This window comes from Narcine bancroftii, chromosome 6 (genome assembly GCF_036971445.1).
Source record: "Narcine bancroftii isolate sNarBan1 chromosome 6, sNarBan1.hap1, whole genome shotgun sequence".
Taxonomy (NCBI): Eukaryota; Metazoa; Chordata; class Chondrichthyes; order Torpediniformes; family Narcinidae; genus Narcine; species Narcine bancroftii.
This window is the reverse complement of record NC_091474.1, coordinates 245270407-245290374: the sequence shown is the minus strand read 5'-3', so window position 1 is coordinate 245290374 and position 19968 is coordinate 245270407. Positions and strand designations below refer to the sequence as shown.

Genomic DNA, 19968 nt, shown 5'->3' with positions numbered 1-19968 from the left:
TCTGCCCTGCCACCTTCCTGCTCTTTTGTTTGGATGCTTGCCAGCATTTTCTCATTCTTTGATGAAGGGCTCAAGCCTGAAACATCAGTTCTGTATCTTTGCTACATAAAGGCCACTATTTGACCTGATGAACTTCTCCAGCATTTTGTGTTTTTTACTAGTGAGTTAATAATGCAGCCCTGTGGTGCTCTGGTACTGATGGAGATTGGAAGATGTTTTTGCCAATCCTCACTGATTGTGGTTGTGGTCTGGAGGTGAGGAAATTCATGGGTTGTTGAACCATAGAATATTACAGCACAGAAACAGGCCCTTTGGTCCTTCTAGTCTGTGCCAAGACTTTTTTCTGCCTAGTACCACTGACTTGCACCTAGTCGATAGCCCTCCATGCCCCTCCCATCCAGGTACCTGTCCAAATTCTTCTGAAATGTTAAAATTGAGCCCCCAATCACCACTTCAGCTGGCAGCTCATTCCACACTCCCTTCACTCTCTGTGAAGAAGTTCCCCCTCATCTTCTCTCTAAATGTTTCCCCTTTCAATCTTACCCATGTTTGTATCTGGTTTGTATCTCATCTACCCTCAATGGAAAAAGCCGACATTCAATTACTCTTCCTATCACCTCAATTTTCAATATCTCTACCAAATCTCCCTTTATTCTTCTACGTTCCAGGGAATAAAGTCCAAACATGTTTATGGTAACCTTTCCTTGTAACTCAGTTCCTGAAGTCCTGGCAACATCTAAGTAAATCTCTGCACTCTTTCTATCTTATTGTTATCTTTCCTATAGTTAGATGACCAAAACTGCACATAATACTCCAAATTTGGCCTCACCAATGTCTTATACAATTTTACCATAACGCCTCAATGACACTCAATATGTTGATTTATGAAGGTCAATGTGCCAAAAGCTCTTTTTACCACCTTATCTACCTGTGATGCCACTTTTAGGGAATTGTGTATCTGTATTCCCAGATCCCACGCACTCCTCAGTGCCCTATCATTTACTGTATGTCCTTTCTTGGTTTGTCCTTCCAAAATGCAACACCTCACACTTGTCTGCATTAAATTCCATCTACCATTTTTCAGCCGGCCCAGATCCCTCTGCAAGCTTTGAAAACTTCTTCCACTGTCCACAATGCCTGCAATTTCAGTTGTTGTCTCCCTCTCCCCCATTCCGTCACACACTCCCGGATTGGGACGTGTAGTGAAGCTCTGTCTCCCCCGTTCTGTCACACAGAGAGGGACAGTGACGAGTCCCAGGTCTTGGAATTTGCTGATCAATTTTGAGGGGACGACGGTGTTAAATGCTTGGATTAACTTGATAGCTTGCTCATGGAAGAACTCATTGTACCAGCTATAATAAGGCAATAAAGGTGAATCTGAGAGCCATCTGTTTTCTCCTTTTCTTTCTCAGCTGTCGATCCCTTGTGTCCACAAGACACCCTTTCCTCTAACTTTTCCGCATGACTGCTTGCTGACATTTTGCAGGAGGTGTAATATTTTTATGGCAAAGCACAGGGATGTTTCCAGAACTTGAGGAACTGAGGTACAGGGAAAGGTTAAACAGGTTAAGGCTTTATTTCCTTGAGTGTCAGAGAATGAAGGGAGATTTGATACAGGTACACAAAATTATGAGACTACAGTTAGAATGAAACATGAAAGTCTGCAGATGTTGTGATTGTAGTAAAAACACAAGAATGCTGGAGGAACTCAGCAGGTCACATAGCATCCAAAGGAGATAAAGATATAGAACTGATGTTTCGGGCCTGAGCCATCCTTCAAGGTACAATAGAGTAAATGCAAATGGGCTTTTTTGACTGAGGTTGGATAAGACAAGAACCAGAGGATGGGGTAAAGGGAGAATCTTAAGGGGAACATGAGCATAGTAAGGATGGCATGGTTAGCACAGTGCAGTTATAGCGCCAGTGATGAGGACTGGATTTAAATCTCATATTGTCTGTAAGGAGTTTGCATGTTCTCTTCGTGTCTGGATGGGTTTTCCTCGGGGGGCTCCAGATTTCTCCTTCCCTTCAAAAACGTACCGGGGGTTGTAGGTCAATTGTGTGTAATTGGATGGCAAGGACACATGGGCTGAAAGGGCCTGTAAACGAGGGGGCACTTCTTCACAGAGAGATGTGGGAGTGTGGAACGAGCTGCCAGCTGAAGTGAATAATGCAGGCTCAATTTTAACATTTAAGAAAATTTTGAACTGGTACATGGATGAGAGTGGTATGGAGGGCTCTGGTGCAGATCAATGGGACTCAACAGAAAAACATTTCTGCACAGATTAGATGAGCCAAAGGGCCTGCTTTGGTGTTGCAGTATTCTCTGGGAAGACTGAAGGCTTGTTCATCATTTGCAGCCATGAGCTAATCAAGTTAATCATTCGTTCTGCTTCCCTCTCTGTAACCATTGGCAACCATACAATATGTTTATAAGAACAGAAGTAGGCCATTCGGCCTGTCAATTCTGCTCCACCATTCCCTTAAGGAAAGACAAAGGGACCAGAGCAGAAGTTGCTTCTCTTCATTCTAACAGGATGAAATAAAAAACACCCACAGAAGTGACCATTCAGAAACCATAGTACATAATACTACAGCACAGAAACAGGGCCTTCTGCCCATCTAATCTGTGCCAAACTAAACCTGCGTCCTCCCAATAACCTCTCCAAATTTTTTATCAATGACATATTTGAGCCCACATTCACCACTTCAGCCGGCAGCTCATTCCACACTCCCACTATTCTCTGTGTGCACTAAATGTAAGAGAATGATTTACATTGAATTAAAAAGTTCACAGGGTACTGTACCTGCAGAGATGTGCTTCTTAGTTCAAGGCATGTTGCTATTTTGCCGAGTGTTTTCTGAGAAGGAAAATAAAAATGTGTTATTAGGTCCATTGGGGAGATTTCAAAGCACACATAGGAACAAGGATAATATAAATTTTCACAATAGTCTTTTTTACAAAAGTGTTGCTAGAGGAATTACATTTATTTGAAGAGTAATGGATTTCCACAAACTTATCCAACCTACTCTGAAACACGTGATTACAAGGAACCATTTTGCTCCACATACTGCAAGATTCCACAATAATCCCCAAAACGAATAACCAGGTGATGTGCTTTATTTGTTCAAAGTTATTGTCAGACTGTTACATGACTGTTGAGAAGAAGCAAAGGAGTCGACCCTACAGGACCGTGACCATGGCAGCAGATCAGCGAGGGGCTCGGTGGCTGAAAGACCTGCACAGATAGTGGGCGACTTGTGGTCGAAGGATCCACACAGGCTGCGTGCTGCTGGAGGCTGGCTCACGGGAACTGGAATTTGAGAGGGTGCTGAGGGCAAGTAATGCTCCCGAAGGGCCTCAGGTGCTGCAGGCTTCCTGATTGTCTTGTAGGTTTGGATCTGGAGCTCAGGCTGCCAGCAGGAAGAACAAGGTCTGTACGGCTGTGGAGGTTGTGGGAGCGCTGGAGGCAAATCTACAGACCCTCCAAAGGGACTCTCCTTCGCTTGTCTTTCTCCTATGGTTAGGGGCACTGGGTAATGCTCATGGTGACTGTTTGGCTGCCTTACACCAAATTAAAGAACATTTAATGTACTATTACATTTTCTGTTTTATTACATGACAATAAAAGAATCTTGAATCACATACAACCCTGATTCTCTTTTGTATTAAAGTAACGCGAGGAAAGGTTGGCCATAATATGGTGCGAATTCTTCACATTTTTAGTGATGCTGGGACCTTGTAATCGAACTTCATTATCAGGCGTGCGGGAGAGGGGGGCAGTGAAAAAAGTGCTGGCTGCCCACTCTATCCATGCCTCGCATAATCTTGAAGACCTCTGTGAAGTCACCTCTCATTCATCTTCACTCCAAAGAGAAAAGACCCAGCTCTGCCAACCTTTCCTCATAAGCCACGTTCTCCAATCCAGGATGCAGCATTATCTGCTGCATCCTTCCTCGAAGCATCTACGTCCTCCCTGTATTGCTGGATGAACTGAAAGCAGATACTGAATCCCAGGCACCAGGAGCATGTCCATGCTGCACTGCTTACCTTTTGTTCCTCTGAGAGCTCGGGTGAATTGGATGTCGACTGTACTTCCTTCTGCAAATGCCTGGCGAGTCTGTGTGAACACAATTTTCATCAAATGGTTCTCTTTTCAAAACCCACCAACCACCAGAACATTTGTCATGAAACAAAAAGTACTAGTACTTGTCATAATGAACATATAAAATCATCACCCAACAGCTCAGAAAAGGTAGCAAGATGCTTGGATGGCATCACAAATATTTTTGCAATAGTTTTTGTTGATTCAGCATAGAATAGTGGGAAAATATATCATTTTATCTCAGGTTAGATTCTCTGAAGGGGTTCAAATACTGTTGCAGTGTTTGAGCTCCTGATCCCTTCATACCGTGGAGAAAAGTAGAAGACTATCCTGCATGATGTGCAAAGTTGCAGCGATGGGCTTGCTCAGGCAGTTCTTTCTCTTACATGGGACAGTGAGGAAGGTTTTCAAACAGAGGGATCTGGACCAGGTGGAAAAACCGGCTGCAAATTTTGGCAGTGGAAATAAACTGGCAGGATGGGGAGCAAATTCAAACCTCGGAAGTGCAAAGGGACCTGGGTGTCCTCGTGCAGAGAAACCTAAAAGTTAATGACCAGGTGGGATTCTTCATTACAACATAACAAGTGTTATGTTGGCATTAATTTCAAGAGGAAGAGTAGAGGGGTGCTGATGAGGCTCGATGGGGCACTGGTGAGACCTCATTTGGAGGACTGTGTGCAATTTTGGGCCCTCTATCTTAGAAAGGATGTGATGTGGTAGGAAATGGTGCAGAGGAGATTTAGTAGGATGATTCCCAGAATGCAAGGGCTAATGTAAGATGAACGTTTGGCAGCTCTCAGATTGTATTCATTGGAGTAAAGAAGAATGAGAGGGGATCTCATAGAAACATTTCAAATTTTTAAAGGTTTTGACAGAGTGGATGTAGATAAGATGTTTCCCTTGGTGGGTGAATCAGTCTTAAAATTAGAAGTTATCCATTTAAAATACAGAACTTCTTTCGACAGAGGAGATCTATGGAACTCACTGCCGCATACAGCAGTGGAGGCCAGATCATTGGGAGAATTTAAACAAGAAATTGATGTATCAAATTAGTCAGGGTATCAATGGATATGGGGAAAAGGCTGTAAATTGGAACTAGGTGTGAGCGTAATCAGCTTAGTGTAGAGTCACAGAACAGACTCGATGGGCCTCGTGGCCTGCTTCTGTTCCTTTATCTTGTGATCTTGTGAAAATGGCAGATGGAATTTAACACAGACAAGTATGAGGTGTTGTATATTGAAAGGAAAAACCAAGGTAAAATGAATACGGTAAATGGTAGGGCACTGAGGAGTGCTTAATTCCCTGAAAGAGGCATCACAGGTGGATAGAGCTTTTGGCACATTAGCCTTCATAAATCAAAGTATTGAGTACAGGAGTTGGGATGTTATGGTGAAGTTGTGCAAGACATTGGTGAGGTCAAATTTGGAGTATTGTATGTAGTTTTGGTCACGAAACTACAGGAAAGATATCAATAAAATTGGAAGAGTGCCAGGACTTGAACAACTGCATTACAGGGAAAAGTTAAACAGGTTAGCACTTAACAGATATGTCAGACAGTTCCTGTGGAAGAATAAAATTGCTAGAGACTCCATGGAGAAATTGACTTGGGACTACAGCCATGGAGGAATATTACTGGGTGCTCCAGGTGAGGTTTATCACCTCATTTTTTGAGGGGAATGGTTTACCCTCCTGGGCACAAATTGGCCTACACACTGTAGGGGAGGAGATAGCAGAAGAAATTATTTACAAATGGGACACTAAATTAATAATGCAAAAAACAGACAACCCGATACTAAAGTATTTAATCCAAACGTGGGAAAAAATAAACCAGAGTATTGGTTAAAAGTAGGGCTCGCTCCCTAAAACACACCTAACACAGAATAAATTCATCTCTATGACCATAGGTAACAAGATCCTGGACACCTGGTGCCGGAAAGGGATCAGGTGCATCAAAGACTGTTATGAGAGGGGGAAGCCAATTTCATTCGAGCAATTAAAAAAAAGATTTGATTTATCAAACAGGACCTTCTTCTGCTATCTTCAATTAAAATCCTATCTGAGGGGCAAATTAGGTCCATCTATGGCCCTGCCGCCATGTAGTGACATGAAGGCTCTAATTCAAAAGGGGAATCACACGCAAATTTATCTCAGCTAGGAATCACCTGTTCCAAAATGGGAGCCCGAAACTGGGCCTCCATAAATCGAGGCAAAGATGGGAGTCAGATTTAGGAACAACAAATCAAGAATGGTACTGGTCCGACTTCTGTCGGGTCAGCAAGATGGCGGTTATTAATGCCAGATACAGGCTGCTGTAATTCAATTCCTTGCATCAGCTATGCCTTACGCCGCAGAAGTTACACAAGGCAAAATCAGAAATTGTGTTTTAGATGCAGCTTAGAGACAGGAACTTCTGTGCATTTAACGTGGTTATGCACCAAGGTGAGACCCTTTTGGGTAGAACTAGGGGACATTTTGGAAAAAATTACAGGGGTGGAGTATTCGCAGGATCCAGCATTGTTCCTGCTGGGGGATATTATGGACGTGAGCCGGAGATTGTCCAAGCATCAAATTCAATTCGTGAAGGTCGCCTTGGTGGTGGCCAGAAAATGTAGAACGGTTACCTGGAAATCTGACTCTCAGCTAAGCACAGCAAGATGGAACACAGAGATGCAGAACTGTATTACCCTGGAGAAAATTAATTACAATTTAAGAGGGAGATGTGACAAATTTGTTGAGGTGTGGCTGCCATACTTGCAACACATTGAAATGCTGGAGTGATTAACCTTCCCAGAGCCTTTCTCTATTTTTTTTATATAATTTTTTATTTTTCACACTGTGAACCATATCAACCAAAATACAAACATTTCCCTCTTAAATATACACAGTGCCAGTTTCTCACTTCCCCCCCCCTTCCTTCTCTCCCCCCTCCCCACCCACTCAACGTTCAACATATACAATACAATAAAACCATTAAACAATGTCATCACACAATGAAAAATAAACAAGAAAAATGTGTCATCTACTTTTACACACTGGGTCAGGTCATTTCGTCTTCTTCTCATTCTATCATTTTAGGGGGTGGAGGTCCGAGGCAAGCCCTCTCTGTTGTGTTCCATATACAGTTCCCAAATTTGTTCAAACAATGTGACTTTATTTTTTAAATTATATGTTATTTTTTCCAATGGAATACATTTATTTATTTCCACGTACCATTGCTGTATTCTCATGCTCTCTTCTGATTTCCAGGTTGACATTATACATTTTTTTCTACAGCTAAGGCTATCATAATAAATCTTTTTTGCACTTCATCCAGTTTGAGGCCTAATTCCTTATTTTTTGTAATACTTAGAAGAAAGATCTCTGGATTTTTTGGTATGTTGCTTTTTGTGATTTTATTTAATATCTGATTTAGATCTTCCCAAAACTTTTCCACTTTCTCACATGCCCAAATTGCATGTACTGTTGTTCCCATTTCCTTCTTACAGCGAAAACATCTGATAATGTTGGATCCCATTTTTAAAAAACTTTTGGGGCGTGATATATAGCCTATGTAACCAATTATATTGCATCATCTGTAACCTTGTGTTTATTATATTCTTCATAGTTCCAGAACATAACTTTTCCCATGTTTCATTTTTTAATCTTTATGTTTAAATCCTTTTCCCACTTTTGTTTGGGTTTATAGCTTATTTCATCATTTTCCTTCTCTTGCAGCTTGATGTACATGTTTGTTATAAATCTGTTAATTATCATTGTGTCTGTAATCACATATTCAAAGCTGCTTCCTTCTGGTAATCTCAGTTTATTTCCCAATTTATCCTTTAAGTAGGCTTTCAGTTGGTGGTATGCAAACATTGTATCATGAGTTATTCCATATTTCTACTTCATTTGTTCAAATGTTAATAAATTATTTCCCAAAAAACAATTTTCTATTCTTTTAATTCTTTTTCTCTCCCATTCTCTAAAGGAAAGGTTATCTATTGTAAAAGGGATTAGTTGATTTTGTGTCAATAATAATCTTGGTATTTGGCAATTTGTTTTTTTTCCTTTCTAAGTGAATCTTCTTCCATATATTGAGTAAATGATGCGATACTGGTGAACTTTTATATCGTACCAGCTTTTCATCCCACTTATAAAGTATATGTTCCGGTACATAGAAACATAGAAGATAGGAGCAGGAGTAGGTCATTCGACCCTTCGAGCCTGCTCCACCATTCAACGAGATCATGGCTGATCTTAAAGTTCAGTACCCCGTCCCCGCCTTCTCTCCGTAACCTTTAATACCCTTATACTGAAGAAATAGATCTAATTCCCTCTTAAATATATTTAATGAACCTGCCTCTACTGCCCTCTGTGGCAATGAATTCCACAGATTCACCACCCTCTGGGTAAAGAAATTCCTCCTCATCTCGGTCTTAAATGGTTTGCCTATTATCCTCAAACCATGGCCCCGGGTTCTGGATTTTCCCATCATTGGAAACATCCCATCTGCAACCATTCTGTCCAGTCCTGCCAGAATTTTATGTCTCTATGAGATCCCCTCTCAATCTTCTAAAGTCCAGCGAGTACAATCCCAATTTGTGCAATCTTTCCTCATAAGTCATTCTCCCCTATTTTATCTAGCTCTTAGTCCAGTCTGGTTTTTCCCTTGTCTGGTAAAAATCAGATAAATACCTTCATTGTGCTGCTCTATAATAATTTTTAAAGTTTAGTAACTGCAAACCACCTTGGTTATACCTCTCTGTTAATTTATCTAACACTACCTTCAGTTTCCCCCCCTTTCCACAAGAATTTCCTTATTATTCTCTATAGTTCATTAAAGAATTTCTATGTTAAGGGAATTGGCAACAATTGAAATAAGTATTGTATCCTTGGGAAAACATTCATTTTAATGCAATTTACCCTCCCTATCAACGTTAGCGGTAATCCTTTCCAATGTTCTAAGTCTTCCTGCAATTTTTTTATTAGTGGCTGATAATTTAATTTGTAGAAGTGACTTAAATTATTATCTAACCTAATACCTTGGTATCAGATTGCTTGTGTTTGCCATTTAAATGGTGATTCTTTTTTAAATTCTGTATAATCCGCATTACATATTGGCATCACTTCACTTTTATTTGCATTGATCTTGTACCCTGATATTTCTCTATATTCCTTCAATTTTTGATGTAATTCTTTTATTGATATTTCTGGTTCTGTTAAGTATACTATGATGACATCTGCAAATTATTTTTATCCCTCTTATTTCATTTTCTGTTCTTATCAGTTCTGCCAATGGTTCTATTGCTAAAGCGAACAGTGAGGGAAATAATGGACATCCCTGCCTAGTTGACCTACTTAATTTAAATTGGTTCGATACACATACATTTACTGTTACCTTCGCCAATGGACCATGATATAATGCTTAATCCAATTAATATATTTTTCTGGTAGATTGAACCTCTGTAATACTTTGAATAAACAATTCCATTCTACCCTGTCAAAGACTTTTTCTGCATCTAAAGCAACAGCCACTGTTGGCTTCTTATTTCCTTGAACTGCAGGAATTAGATTAATAAAATTACAGACATTTTCCGCTGTTCGTCTTTTCTTAATGAATCCGGTTTGATCTTGTTTTACTATTTTTGGTAAACAGTCGGCCAATCTGTTTGCTAATAATTTTGCTATTATCTTATAATCTGAATTAAGTAGAAATGTTGATCTATATGATGCTGGTGTTAGTGGATCCTTCCCCATCTTTGGTATTACCGTAATTATTGTTGTCTTACATGAATCTGGCAAGTTTTGTGTTTCTTCTATCTGATTCATTACTTCCAGGAGAGGAGGAATTAAAAACTCTTTAAATGTTTTATAGAATTCTATTGGGAATCTATCCTCTCCAGGCGTTTTATTGTTCAGCAGCTTTTTTAATATATCCTGTACTTCCTCTATTTCAAATGGTTTTATCATTTTGTTTTGTTCCTCTTCTTGTAATTTTGGCTGTTCAATTTTAGCTAAAAACTCTTCTATTTTATCATCTTTCCCCTCGTTCTCAGTTTGGTATAATTGTTCATAAAATTCCTCAAAGTTCTCATTAATCTCTGTTGGATTATATGTAATTTGTTTGTCCTTTGTCCTTGATGCGAATACAGTTCTTTTAGCTTGTTCTGTTTTAAGTTGCCAGGCTAATATTTTGTGTGTTTTTTTCTCCTAGCTCATAATACTTTTGCTTTATTTTCATTATGACCTTCTCCACCTTGTACGTTTGTAATGTTTCATTTTTTTTTGTCCGCCAATTCTCTTCTTTTTGTTACATCATCCCTTGTTGCTAGTTCCTTTTCTGTACTTACTATCTCCCTTTCCAACTGTTCTATTTCCCGACTGTAGTCCTTTTTCATCTTAGTTACATAACTTATTATCTGCCCTCTAATGAAGGCTTTCATTGCATCCCATAATATAAATTTATCTTTCACTGATTCTGTATTTATTTCAAAGTACATTTTAATTTGGCGTTTATTAAACTTTCTAAATTCTTGCCTTTTAAGTAGGATGGAGTTTAACCTCCATCTTTATTTTCTTGGTGGGATGTCCTCCAGTTCTATTGCTAATAACAGGGGTGAATGATCAGATAGCAATCTAGCTTTATATTCAGTTTTCCTAACTCTCCCTTGAATATGAGCGGACAACAAAAACATATCAATCCTTGAGTATGTTTTATGCCTACTTGAATAATATGAGTATTCCTTCTCCCTTGGGTGCTGCCTCCTCCATATATCCCTAAGTTTCATTTCCTGCATTGATGTAACCATAAATTTGGCCACTTCATTCTTTTTGCTAGTCTTTTGTCCAGTTTTATCCAACATTGGATCCAAATTAAGATTAAAATCCCCTCCTATCAATATATTCCCTTGTGTATCTACAATCTTCAAAAAAAATCTTGCATAAACTTTTGATCCTCCTCATTAGGTGCATATATATTGAGCAAATTCCAAAATTCTGAATATATCTGACACCTTATCATTACATACCTCCCTGCTGGATCTATTATTTCCTCCTCTATTTTGATTGGTACATTTTTATTAATTTTTATTAATTAATCTAGCTTTTGAATTATATGATGCTGCCGCTACGTGCCCTACCCAGTCTCTCTTTAATTTATTATGTTCCACTTCAGTTAGATGCATTTCCTGCACAAATGCTATGTCTACTTTTGTCAGTAAATTTAATAACCTCTTCCATTTAATTTGGTTTTGTATTCCATTAATATTTATAGTCATATAGTTCAACATGGCCATCTCACATCCTGTTTACACCTCATTTCCGCTTCCTCACCATCACCATCCCCATCCCCCTTTTCATCTCTCAGTTTTCCCTTTTTAAACTCAATGTATGACAACACATTTAAAACATAAAATACTTCAACAATTCCCACATCCAATATTCCCTTAGCCCCAAATGTCCCCCCCCTCTCCGAGTTGCCCCTTATCCCTTGCTGGGCAACCAAAACTCCCCTCTCCATTTGGCTTGTGAACCCGCTCGCGTCAACTGATTTCGCAGTGACAGTTATTCTCTCCCACCCAACCCCCCCAGAAAACTTTTTTTTATAAAACACATATAACAAAGCTCACCCTCTTTTTTTCACCCTTACTTCCTTTCTTCCCTTCTCTTTCCCTTCTTTAGTTCATATACATTATTTTTACATCTTCATATGTATTTTATCGCTGTTCTTCATTCTTGTAACATCTCTTCATCTCTCCTTCTGTCCTGCAGTCATTCTGCAAATTCTCGTGCTTCCTCTGGATCTGAGAACAGTCTGTTTTGCTCTCCAGGGATAAATATTTTAAGCACAGCTGGATGTCTTAACATAATTTTATATCCTTTTTTTTCCATAGGATCGATTTTGCTGTATTAAACTCCTTCCTCTTCTTTAAGAGTTCAAAACTTATGTCTGAATAAAAAAATTTTTTTTGACCCTTGTATTCCAATGGTTTATTGTCTTCTCTAATTTTATTCCTTGCCTGCTCCAGTATATTTTCTCTTGTCATATATCTCAAAAATTTTACTAAAATGGATCTTGGTTTTTGTTGTGACTGTGGTTTCGGGGCTCGTGTTCTGTGTGCCCTTTCTCTTTCCATTTCTTCCTGTATTTCTGTCATTCCAAGGACCTTTGGGATCCATTCTTTTATAAATTCCTTCATATCTGTGCCTTCTTCATCTTCCTTAGGTCCACTATTTTTGTTGTTTCATCTACTATAATTTTCCAACATATCAATTTTCTGAGCTAACAACTCTTGTGACTCTTTTGTCACTTTCTTCCAGTTTTCTTCTTAAGTCGTTCACTTCTATTTCTACAGCCATTTCTCATTCTTCCACATTTTCTAATCTTTTCCCAGGGATGACCATTTCTGTCATGACCAGCTCTAATCTATTCACTTTTTCTTTTGTACTTTTCATTTCACTAAATTCTAATGTCAACCATTCTTTTAATGCTCTCATTTGTTCTTGAAAAAAAACTTTATCTATATTCTGTCCATCTGTTTTACCTTCTATTTCTCTGTGCAGAGCTTGGTCTTCTTCTTCCTCTTCTTCTGTGTCTGCACCTGTGTTTGTGTCTTCTTCTTCTCTTCCTTGTATCTGTGTCTCTTCTGACTTTCCTGATAAGTTGATTATCTCACTTTGCTGGGCTTCTTCTTGCTTGGCTTCTTGCTGTTGGTCTTCTTCTTCTGGGCTACTCATCTGTTCGGCCTCCTGCTGCTGTTCTTCTTTCCTTTCACTTCCTTTCCTGTTGCTTTCCTCTTCTTCCAGCTGAGAGCCCTGGTGTCGGGCATCCCTCAGCTGGTCGCATTGTGTTTGCCCGCTCCTCAGCTGAGCCCCCCTCCCATCGGTGTTCTCTTTCTCCTTAGTAAGCGCATGCGCAGTTGCGCACTTTTGTTTGGCTCAGAGAGCCATTTTTGCAATCCAGCGGTCGCGACTCTGTGGGGTCGTTACCAACCTTGGAGAACGGGCTCTCTTCTCCATGACGGCTCCGTTTCTTAATGCAGGTAAGGCCTTCTCCTTTCTCTTCCGGCATCTTATCTTTTCTTTTGTCCCATTGTTTTTACTTTTTCCTTCTTGGGTGTCATTTTCTTTCTTTTCTCTACAACTTTATCTTTTATTTGTTATGTTTTTTATTTCTTGAACTTTGTATTTTCTTCACTTTATTTCTTCTTTTCTGCAGAGGGCTGGTATTCCCCTACCGGCCACTACTCCATCACGTGACTCCTCCCCCAGGCCCTTTCTCAATAGAAAGATAGTGAATAATAGGATCACACAAGTCCTGAAATACTGAGAACAAGGAGATAATTTGGAGGGGGTCCTGCCAGTTCCCCCCCCCACTTTTTTTCTTCCATGCATTTGTATTGCTATTCTTAGTAAGCAATTTTCATGCCTTTATTGATTGAAGTGGGAGGGAGAATGAAAGATGGCGGGAAAGAGAGGACTTTACAAACAATGATCTGTAAAAGGGGAGGTTTGTTCCCCTAAAATACCTGTATAATATGAGTCTGCAAAGAAGGTTGAACAGTTGAGGACTTTCTTTACTGAAGCACAGAAGAATGAGGGGAGAATTGATAGGGGTGTACAAAATTATGAGGGGAATAGACATATGCAAGTAGGTTTTCTCCTTTGAGGTGAGGTACAAGGGGAAAATTAGGGGAAATTTCACATAGAGAATGATGGGAGTATGGAACAAGCTGTCAGGTGAAGTGGTGAATGTGGGCTCAATTTTTACATTCAAGAAAACTTTGGACAGGTACAGGGATGGAAGGGATATGGACTAAGTGCAGATCAATGGGATGAGGCAGAATAACGGTTAAGCACCAACAACACTGTAGCCTCCACAGCATCCTGGAATAGAGGATTCCCAAGGAATTCCTCCTTACCTCGTTGAGGGCGAGAAGGTCTCCCGAAGGGCCCTGGGTGCTGAAGGCTTCCTCATTGTGTTGAAGGTTTGAATCTGGGCTTGAGTTCCTGCTGGTTTGAACCGAACAGGAGTCTTGTGCGGCTGCAGAAGCTGCGAGACCAATGGAGGTGCATCTATGGACACTCATTGATTCTGAGGGGACTCTCTTTTGCTTCTCTTTTTCTCATACTGTAAGAGGCTCTGGGCAATGCTTATGGTGAATCGCTCATGGCAGACAAAAGGCAACTTCATGTTATGTGGCAATTCTGTTTTATTACATGATAATAAATAATACCTGATCGGAAATGAATGATCCCCTCTTATGAAACTATGTCCCCAAGTCTAAGTTCTAAAATAAGGTATACATTCTCACAGCATCTATCCTGTAAAGCCCCTGCACCTCTCGTTCACCTATAAACCAATGAGTAAAGGCCCCAATCTATGCCACTCATATGCTGGTCCCTCCATCCCAGAAATCAAGCAAGTGACTTGTTGGATCTTGTAAAATCTTGGAGAAACTCAGCAGGTCAGACAGTGTCCTTTATGTAACAAAGATAAAAATACATAACCAACATTTCTGGCTTGAGCCATTCATCAAGGTATGGAAAAATGACAGCAGGCATTCGAATAAAAGGGTAAGGGGAAAAGAGTGGTCACAAGGCAGGAGGTAACAGGTGGGGAAGGGAGGGAGGGCACAGCAGCAAGGGGAGGAGGGATGGCTGGGTGAATAGAGAGGGAAATGGGTGGAGAGCTGACAGGGAAGGGAAGGGGGGGGGGCGAAAAGGAGAGCAGGTTAGCAGAAACAGGAGAAGCCAATATTAATGCCATCAGCTGGAGAGTGCCCTAATGGAAAATCAGGTGTTGTTCCTCCAATTTATGGGTGGCTTGGTGGGACAGTACATGAGGCCATGGAGACATGCGAGTATGGGAGAGTAATGCAGAAATGAAATGGTTGGCCACTGGGAGGTCTCGGTCACTGGTGCAGATGGAGTGAAGGTACTCAGTGAAGCGATCTCCCGATCTGCGCCCAATCTCTGATGTAGAGAAGGCCAGAAAGGGAGCCCTGAAGCAATAACTCAGTCCTGTAGATATACGTGAAGAGTTGCTTCACTTGAAAGGCCCGTGGGGGCCACAGGCTGCAGTGAGGGAGGAGGTGTGGGTGCAAGTGTGGTACCTCCTGTGGCCGGGGGGGGGGGGGGGGGTGATGGCAATTGATGGGGCGGGAGGAGTGCAAGAGGGAGTCATGAAAGGAGCAGCCCTTTGGAAGGGGAAGATGTGTCTAGGAGTGGGAGTTTGTTGTAAATGCCAGAAACGACAGAGGATAATGTGTTGGATGCAGAGACTGGTGGGGGTGGTAGATGAGAACTGGGGGAATCCTGTGCTTGTTGTGTCTGGGGGCGGGCCAGGGCAGATAAGTGGGAAATGGAGGAGATGCCGGTGAGGGTCGAGTTGATGGTGATGAAGGGAAGCCACATTTGTGGAAGGCAGACATTTCAGAAGATCCAGACTAGATCTCATCTTGGGAACAGACATGGTGGAGACAGAGAAATAAGGGGACATGTGATGAAGTGTAGTCCAGGTAGTTGTGGGAGTTGGAGGGTTTGTAGTATATATCAGTGGAAAGCTTGTACAGATGACACTTTCCTTATTCTAATATATCTTAATTTCAAAGTGTCATCTTCCAAAAGCGTGAGCGACAATATTCCAAATTTAGATCTCTTTAATCCAATAAATCAAACTCTGTGGCTGTTACTTTATGTAGTTTTAATTCATTGATAAAACAGATAAACATTTTGCATAGCTTCTCATTAAGACTTTTATAACGATGAATAACAAAGTATTTACTGTATGATAGAGATATAAAACTATATAACCATATAACAATTACAGTACGGAAACAGGCCACCTCGGCCCCTCTAGTCTGTACCAATTTACAGCATCTCCTTTAGTCACATCTACCTGCTCCCTGCCCATAACCCTCCAATCGCCTCACATCCATGCACTTATCCAACCTTTTCTTAAATGACAAAAGTGACCCTGCTGCAACCACCTCTCCCGGAAGGTCATTCCACTCAGCCACCACTCTCTGAGTGAAGAAGCTCCCTCTCATGTTACTTCTAAACTTTTGCCCCGTAACCCTCAACTCGTGACCCCTCGTTCCAATCTCACCTACCCTCAAGGGGAAGAGCCTATTCAATCTACTCTATCTATCCCCCTCATAATTTTAAATACCTCCATCAAAACCCCTCTCGACCTTCTACGCTCCAATGAATAAAGACCCAATCTAATCAATCTTTCTTTGTATTCTAGATACTGCAATCCAGGCAACATTTTAGTAAATCTTCTCTGCACCCTCTCTACCTTATTGATATCCTTCCTATAATTCGGTGACCAGAAATGCACACAGTGTTCTAAATTTGGCCTCATCAATGCCTTGAACAGTCTCAACATCACCTCCCAGCTCCTATATTCTATGCTTTGATTTATAAAGGCCAGCATCCCAAAAGCCTTCTTCACCACCCTATCTACATGAGAATCTACTTTCAAAGAATGATGAACCTTTATTCCAAGATCTCTCTGTTCCTCTGAATTCCTCAATGCCCTCCCCTTCACCGTATACATCCTGTTTTGATTATTCTTCCCAAAATGAACTTCACATTAATCTACAATAAAATCCATCTGCCATCTTTCAATCAATTCTTCTAAGCCGTCCAAATCCTTCTGCAGTCCCCGAAAACCATCTTCACTATCCACAACTCCCCCTATTTTTGTATCGTCTGGATATTTACTAACCCAATTTACCACTCAAGGACAAGGGGTCATAATCTGAAAATTAACATAACATATATAACATAACAATTACAGCACGGAAACAGGCCATTAGGCCCTTCTAGTCCGCACCGAACCAAACACTCCTTTCTAATCCCACCTCCCTGCACAATGCCCATCACCCTCCATCTTCTTCTCATCCATATACCTGTCCAACCTTTTCTTAAATAATACAATTGACTCCGCCGCCACTATTTCTCCCGGAAGATCATTCCACACAGCTACCACTCTCTGAGTAAAGAAGTTCCCCCTCATGTTACCTCTAAACCTCTGCCCCTTATTCTTAACTCATGTCCTCTTGTTTTAAACTTTCCTCCTCTTAACGGAAATAGTCTATCCACATCCATTCTGTCTATCCCTTTCATAATCTTAAATACTTCTATCAAATCCCCTCTCAACCTTCTACGCTCCAAAGAATAAAGACCCAATCTGTCCAATCTCTCCCCATACTCCAGATGCTTAAACCCAGGCAACATTCTGGTAAACCTTCTCTGCACTCTCTCCACTCTGTTTATATCCTTCCTATAATTAGGCGACCAGAACTGCACACAGAACTCCAAATTAGGCCGCACCAACCCCTTATACAATCTCAACATCACCTCCCAACTCCTATATTCCATGCAATGATTGATAAAGGCCAGCATATTAAAAGCCTTCTTCACCACCCTATTCACGTGAGTTTCTACCTTCAGGGAACGATGTACCGTTACTCCTAAATCTTTCTGCTCTTCTGTATTCCTCAATGCTCTCCCATTTACCACGTATGTCCTATTCTGATTCTTCTTACCAAAATGAAGCACCTCACACTTATCAGCATTAAATTCCATCTGCCATTTTTCAGCCCACTTTTCTAAGCAGCCCAAATCCCTCTGCAATCCTTGAAAACCTTCTTCATTATCCACTATTCCACCTATCTTAGTATCGTCTGCATATTTACTAATCCAATTCATCACCCCATCATCTAGATCATTAATGTATATAACGAACAACAATGGGCCCAATACAGATCCTTGAGGCACACCACTGGTCACCGGCCTCCAACCTGACAGACAATTATCCACTACCACTCTCTGGCCTCTCCCCTTCAGCCAATGTTCAATCCATTTGACTATCTCAAAATTTATACCTAAAGACTACACCTTCCTAACTAACCTTCCATGTGGTACCTTATCGAAGGCCTTACTGAAGTCCATATAGACAACATCCACTGCGCTACCCTCATCCACATTCCTAGTCACCTCTTCAAAAAATTCAATCAGATTGGTCGAACATGACCTTCCTCCCACAAATCCATGTTGAGTGCTCCTGATAAGACCCTGTCTATCCAGATGTTTATAAGTACTATCTCTAAGAATTTTCTCCATTAATTTACCTACCACAGACGTCAAACTTACAGGCCGATAGTTGCCAGGCTTCCTCCTTGAACCCTTTTTAAATAACGGAACCACATGCGCAATGCGCCAATCCTCCGGCACTATCCCCATATCTAATGACATTTGAAAAATTACCGCCAGAGCCTCTGCTATTTCCTCCTTCACTTCTCTCAATGTCCTGGGGAAGATCCTGTCTGGTCCCGGAGACTTATCCACCTTTATATTCTTCAAAAGCCTTAAAACTACACCTTTTGTAATCTCTATATTCCCCATATTTACCCAATTTGCTTTTTTTATCCCACATCTCCCAATATCCTTCTCCTTAGTGAATACCGAAGAAAAGAAACTGTTCAATATCTCCCCCATTTCTCTAGGTTCCACACACAGTTTTCCACTCTGATTTTCTAAGGGACCAATTTTGTCTCTAGCTTTCCTCTTACCATTAACATATTTGTAGAACTCTTTTGGATTAGTTTTCACCCTGCTTGCCATAGTGTTCTCGTACCTTCTTTTAGCTTTCCTAATTCCTCTCTTAAGATTCCTCTTACATTCAATGTATCTTTCAAACATCTCCTTAACTCCATGCTTCTTATATCTAATGTACGCCTCCCTTTTTCTTCGAACCAAGTTTCCAATATTCCTTGAAAACCACGGCTCTCTCAAACCTTTTGCCCCTCCTTTTAACCTAACAGGAACATAAAGCTTTTGCACTCTCAAAATCTGATCTTTAAAAGACTTCCATCTCTCTACTACATCCTGCCCATAAAACAAAGTGTCCCAATGCACACCCTGCAAGTCCTTTCGCATCTCCTCAAATCTAGCTTTTCCCCAATCAAAAACCTCAATCCTTGGCCCTGATTTCTCTCTTTCCATAATGACATTGAAGCTGATGGCATTATGATCACTGGACCCGAAGTGCTCGCCAACACTTACCTCCGTCACTTGACCCATCCCATTTGCCAACAGTAGATCTAACACTGCTCCTTCTCTGGTCGGCACCTCTACATATTGTTGTAAAAAACTATCTTGCACACATTTCACAAACTCTAACCCATCCATTCCTTTCACAGAATGTGTTTCCCAATCTATATGTGGAAAATTAAAATCTCCCATAATTACAACCCTGTGCTTATCACAAATATCTACTATCTCCCTACAGATTTGCTCCTCTAGGCCTCGGTCCCCTCCGGGTGGTCTATAATACACCCCTACAAGTGTAACCTCTCCTTTCCTACTCCTCAGTTCCACCCAAATAGCCTCCGTGGATGTGCCCTCTAATCTATCCTTCCTAGGCACCGCTGTAATATTTTCCCTGACAAGCAATGCAACCCCACCTCCTCTTGCCCCTCCGACTCTATCACACCTAAAACAACGAAACCCAGGGATATTCAGTTGCCAATCACATCCCTCCTGGAACCATGCCTCACTAATCGCTACCACATCATACTTCCAAGTATCAATCCACACCTTCAGCTCATCCACCTTTTTTACAATACTCCTGGCATTAAAATATATGAATTTCAGGGATTTCCCATTTTTTAATCCTTGTTTTCCCTCATCTTTAAGAACAACATTATTTACTTTTCCTGACAATTGCCCTTCATCTTCTTCCAGAGCATTTCCCTTCTCTATCACCTGCCCATCCATATTCAAATACTTACTACAAACTTTCATTGTTTGCATTCTAACCTTCTCCTTACTGCTCTGTACTATTTTGTTCCCTCCCCCAACCATTCTAGTT

General features: G+C 40.8%; 1 protein-coding gene across 4 annotated transcripts in view; it reads right to left on the bottom strand.

Moving 5' to 3' along the window:
• aida (axin interactor, dorsalization associated) overlaps nucleotides 1–19968 on the bottom strand; it is an 83700-nt gene that overhangs the window by 39669 nt on the left and 24063 nt on the right. For 3 of the 4 annotated variants that reach the window (XM_069887876.1, XM_069887877.1, XM_069887879.1), the window contains exons 2-3: nucleotides 4052–4121; nucleotides 2808–2861 (exon numbers count right to left, since the gene is read on the bottom strand). In XM_069887876.1, the coding sequence (XP_069743977.1) occupies nucleotides 2808–2861; nucleotides 4052–4121 (124 nt within the window). Of the gene's footprint in view, nucleotides 1–2807; nucleotides 2862–4051; nucleotides 4122–19968 lie in introns of those variants that run through there. The other variant, XM_069887878.1, reaches the window with a different exon arrangement.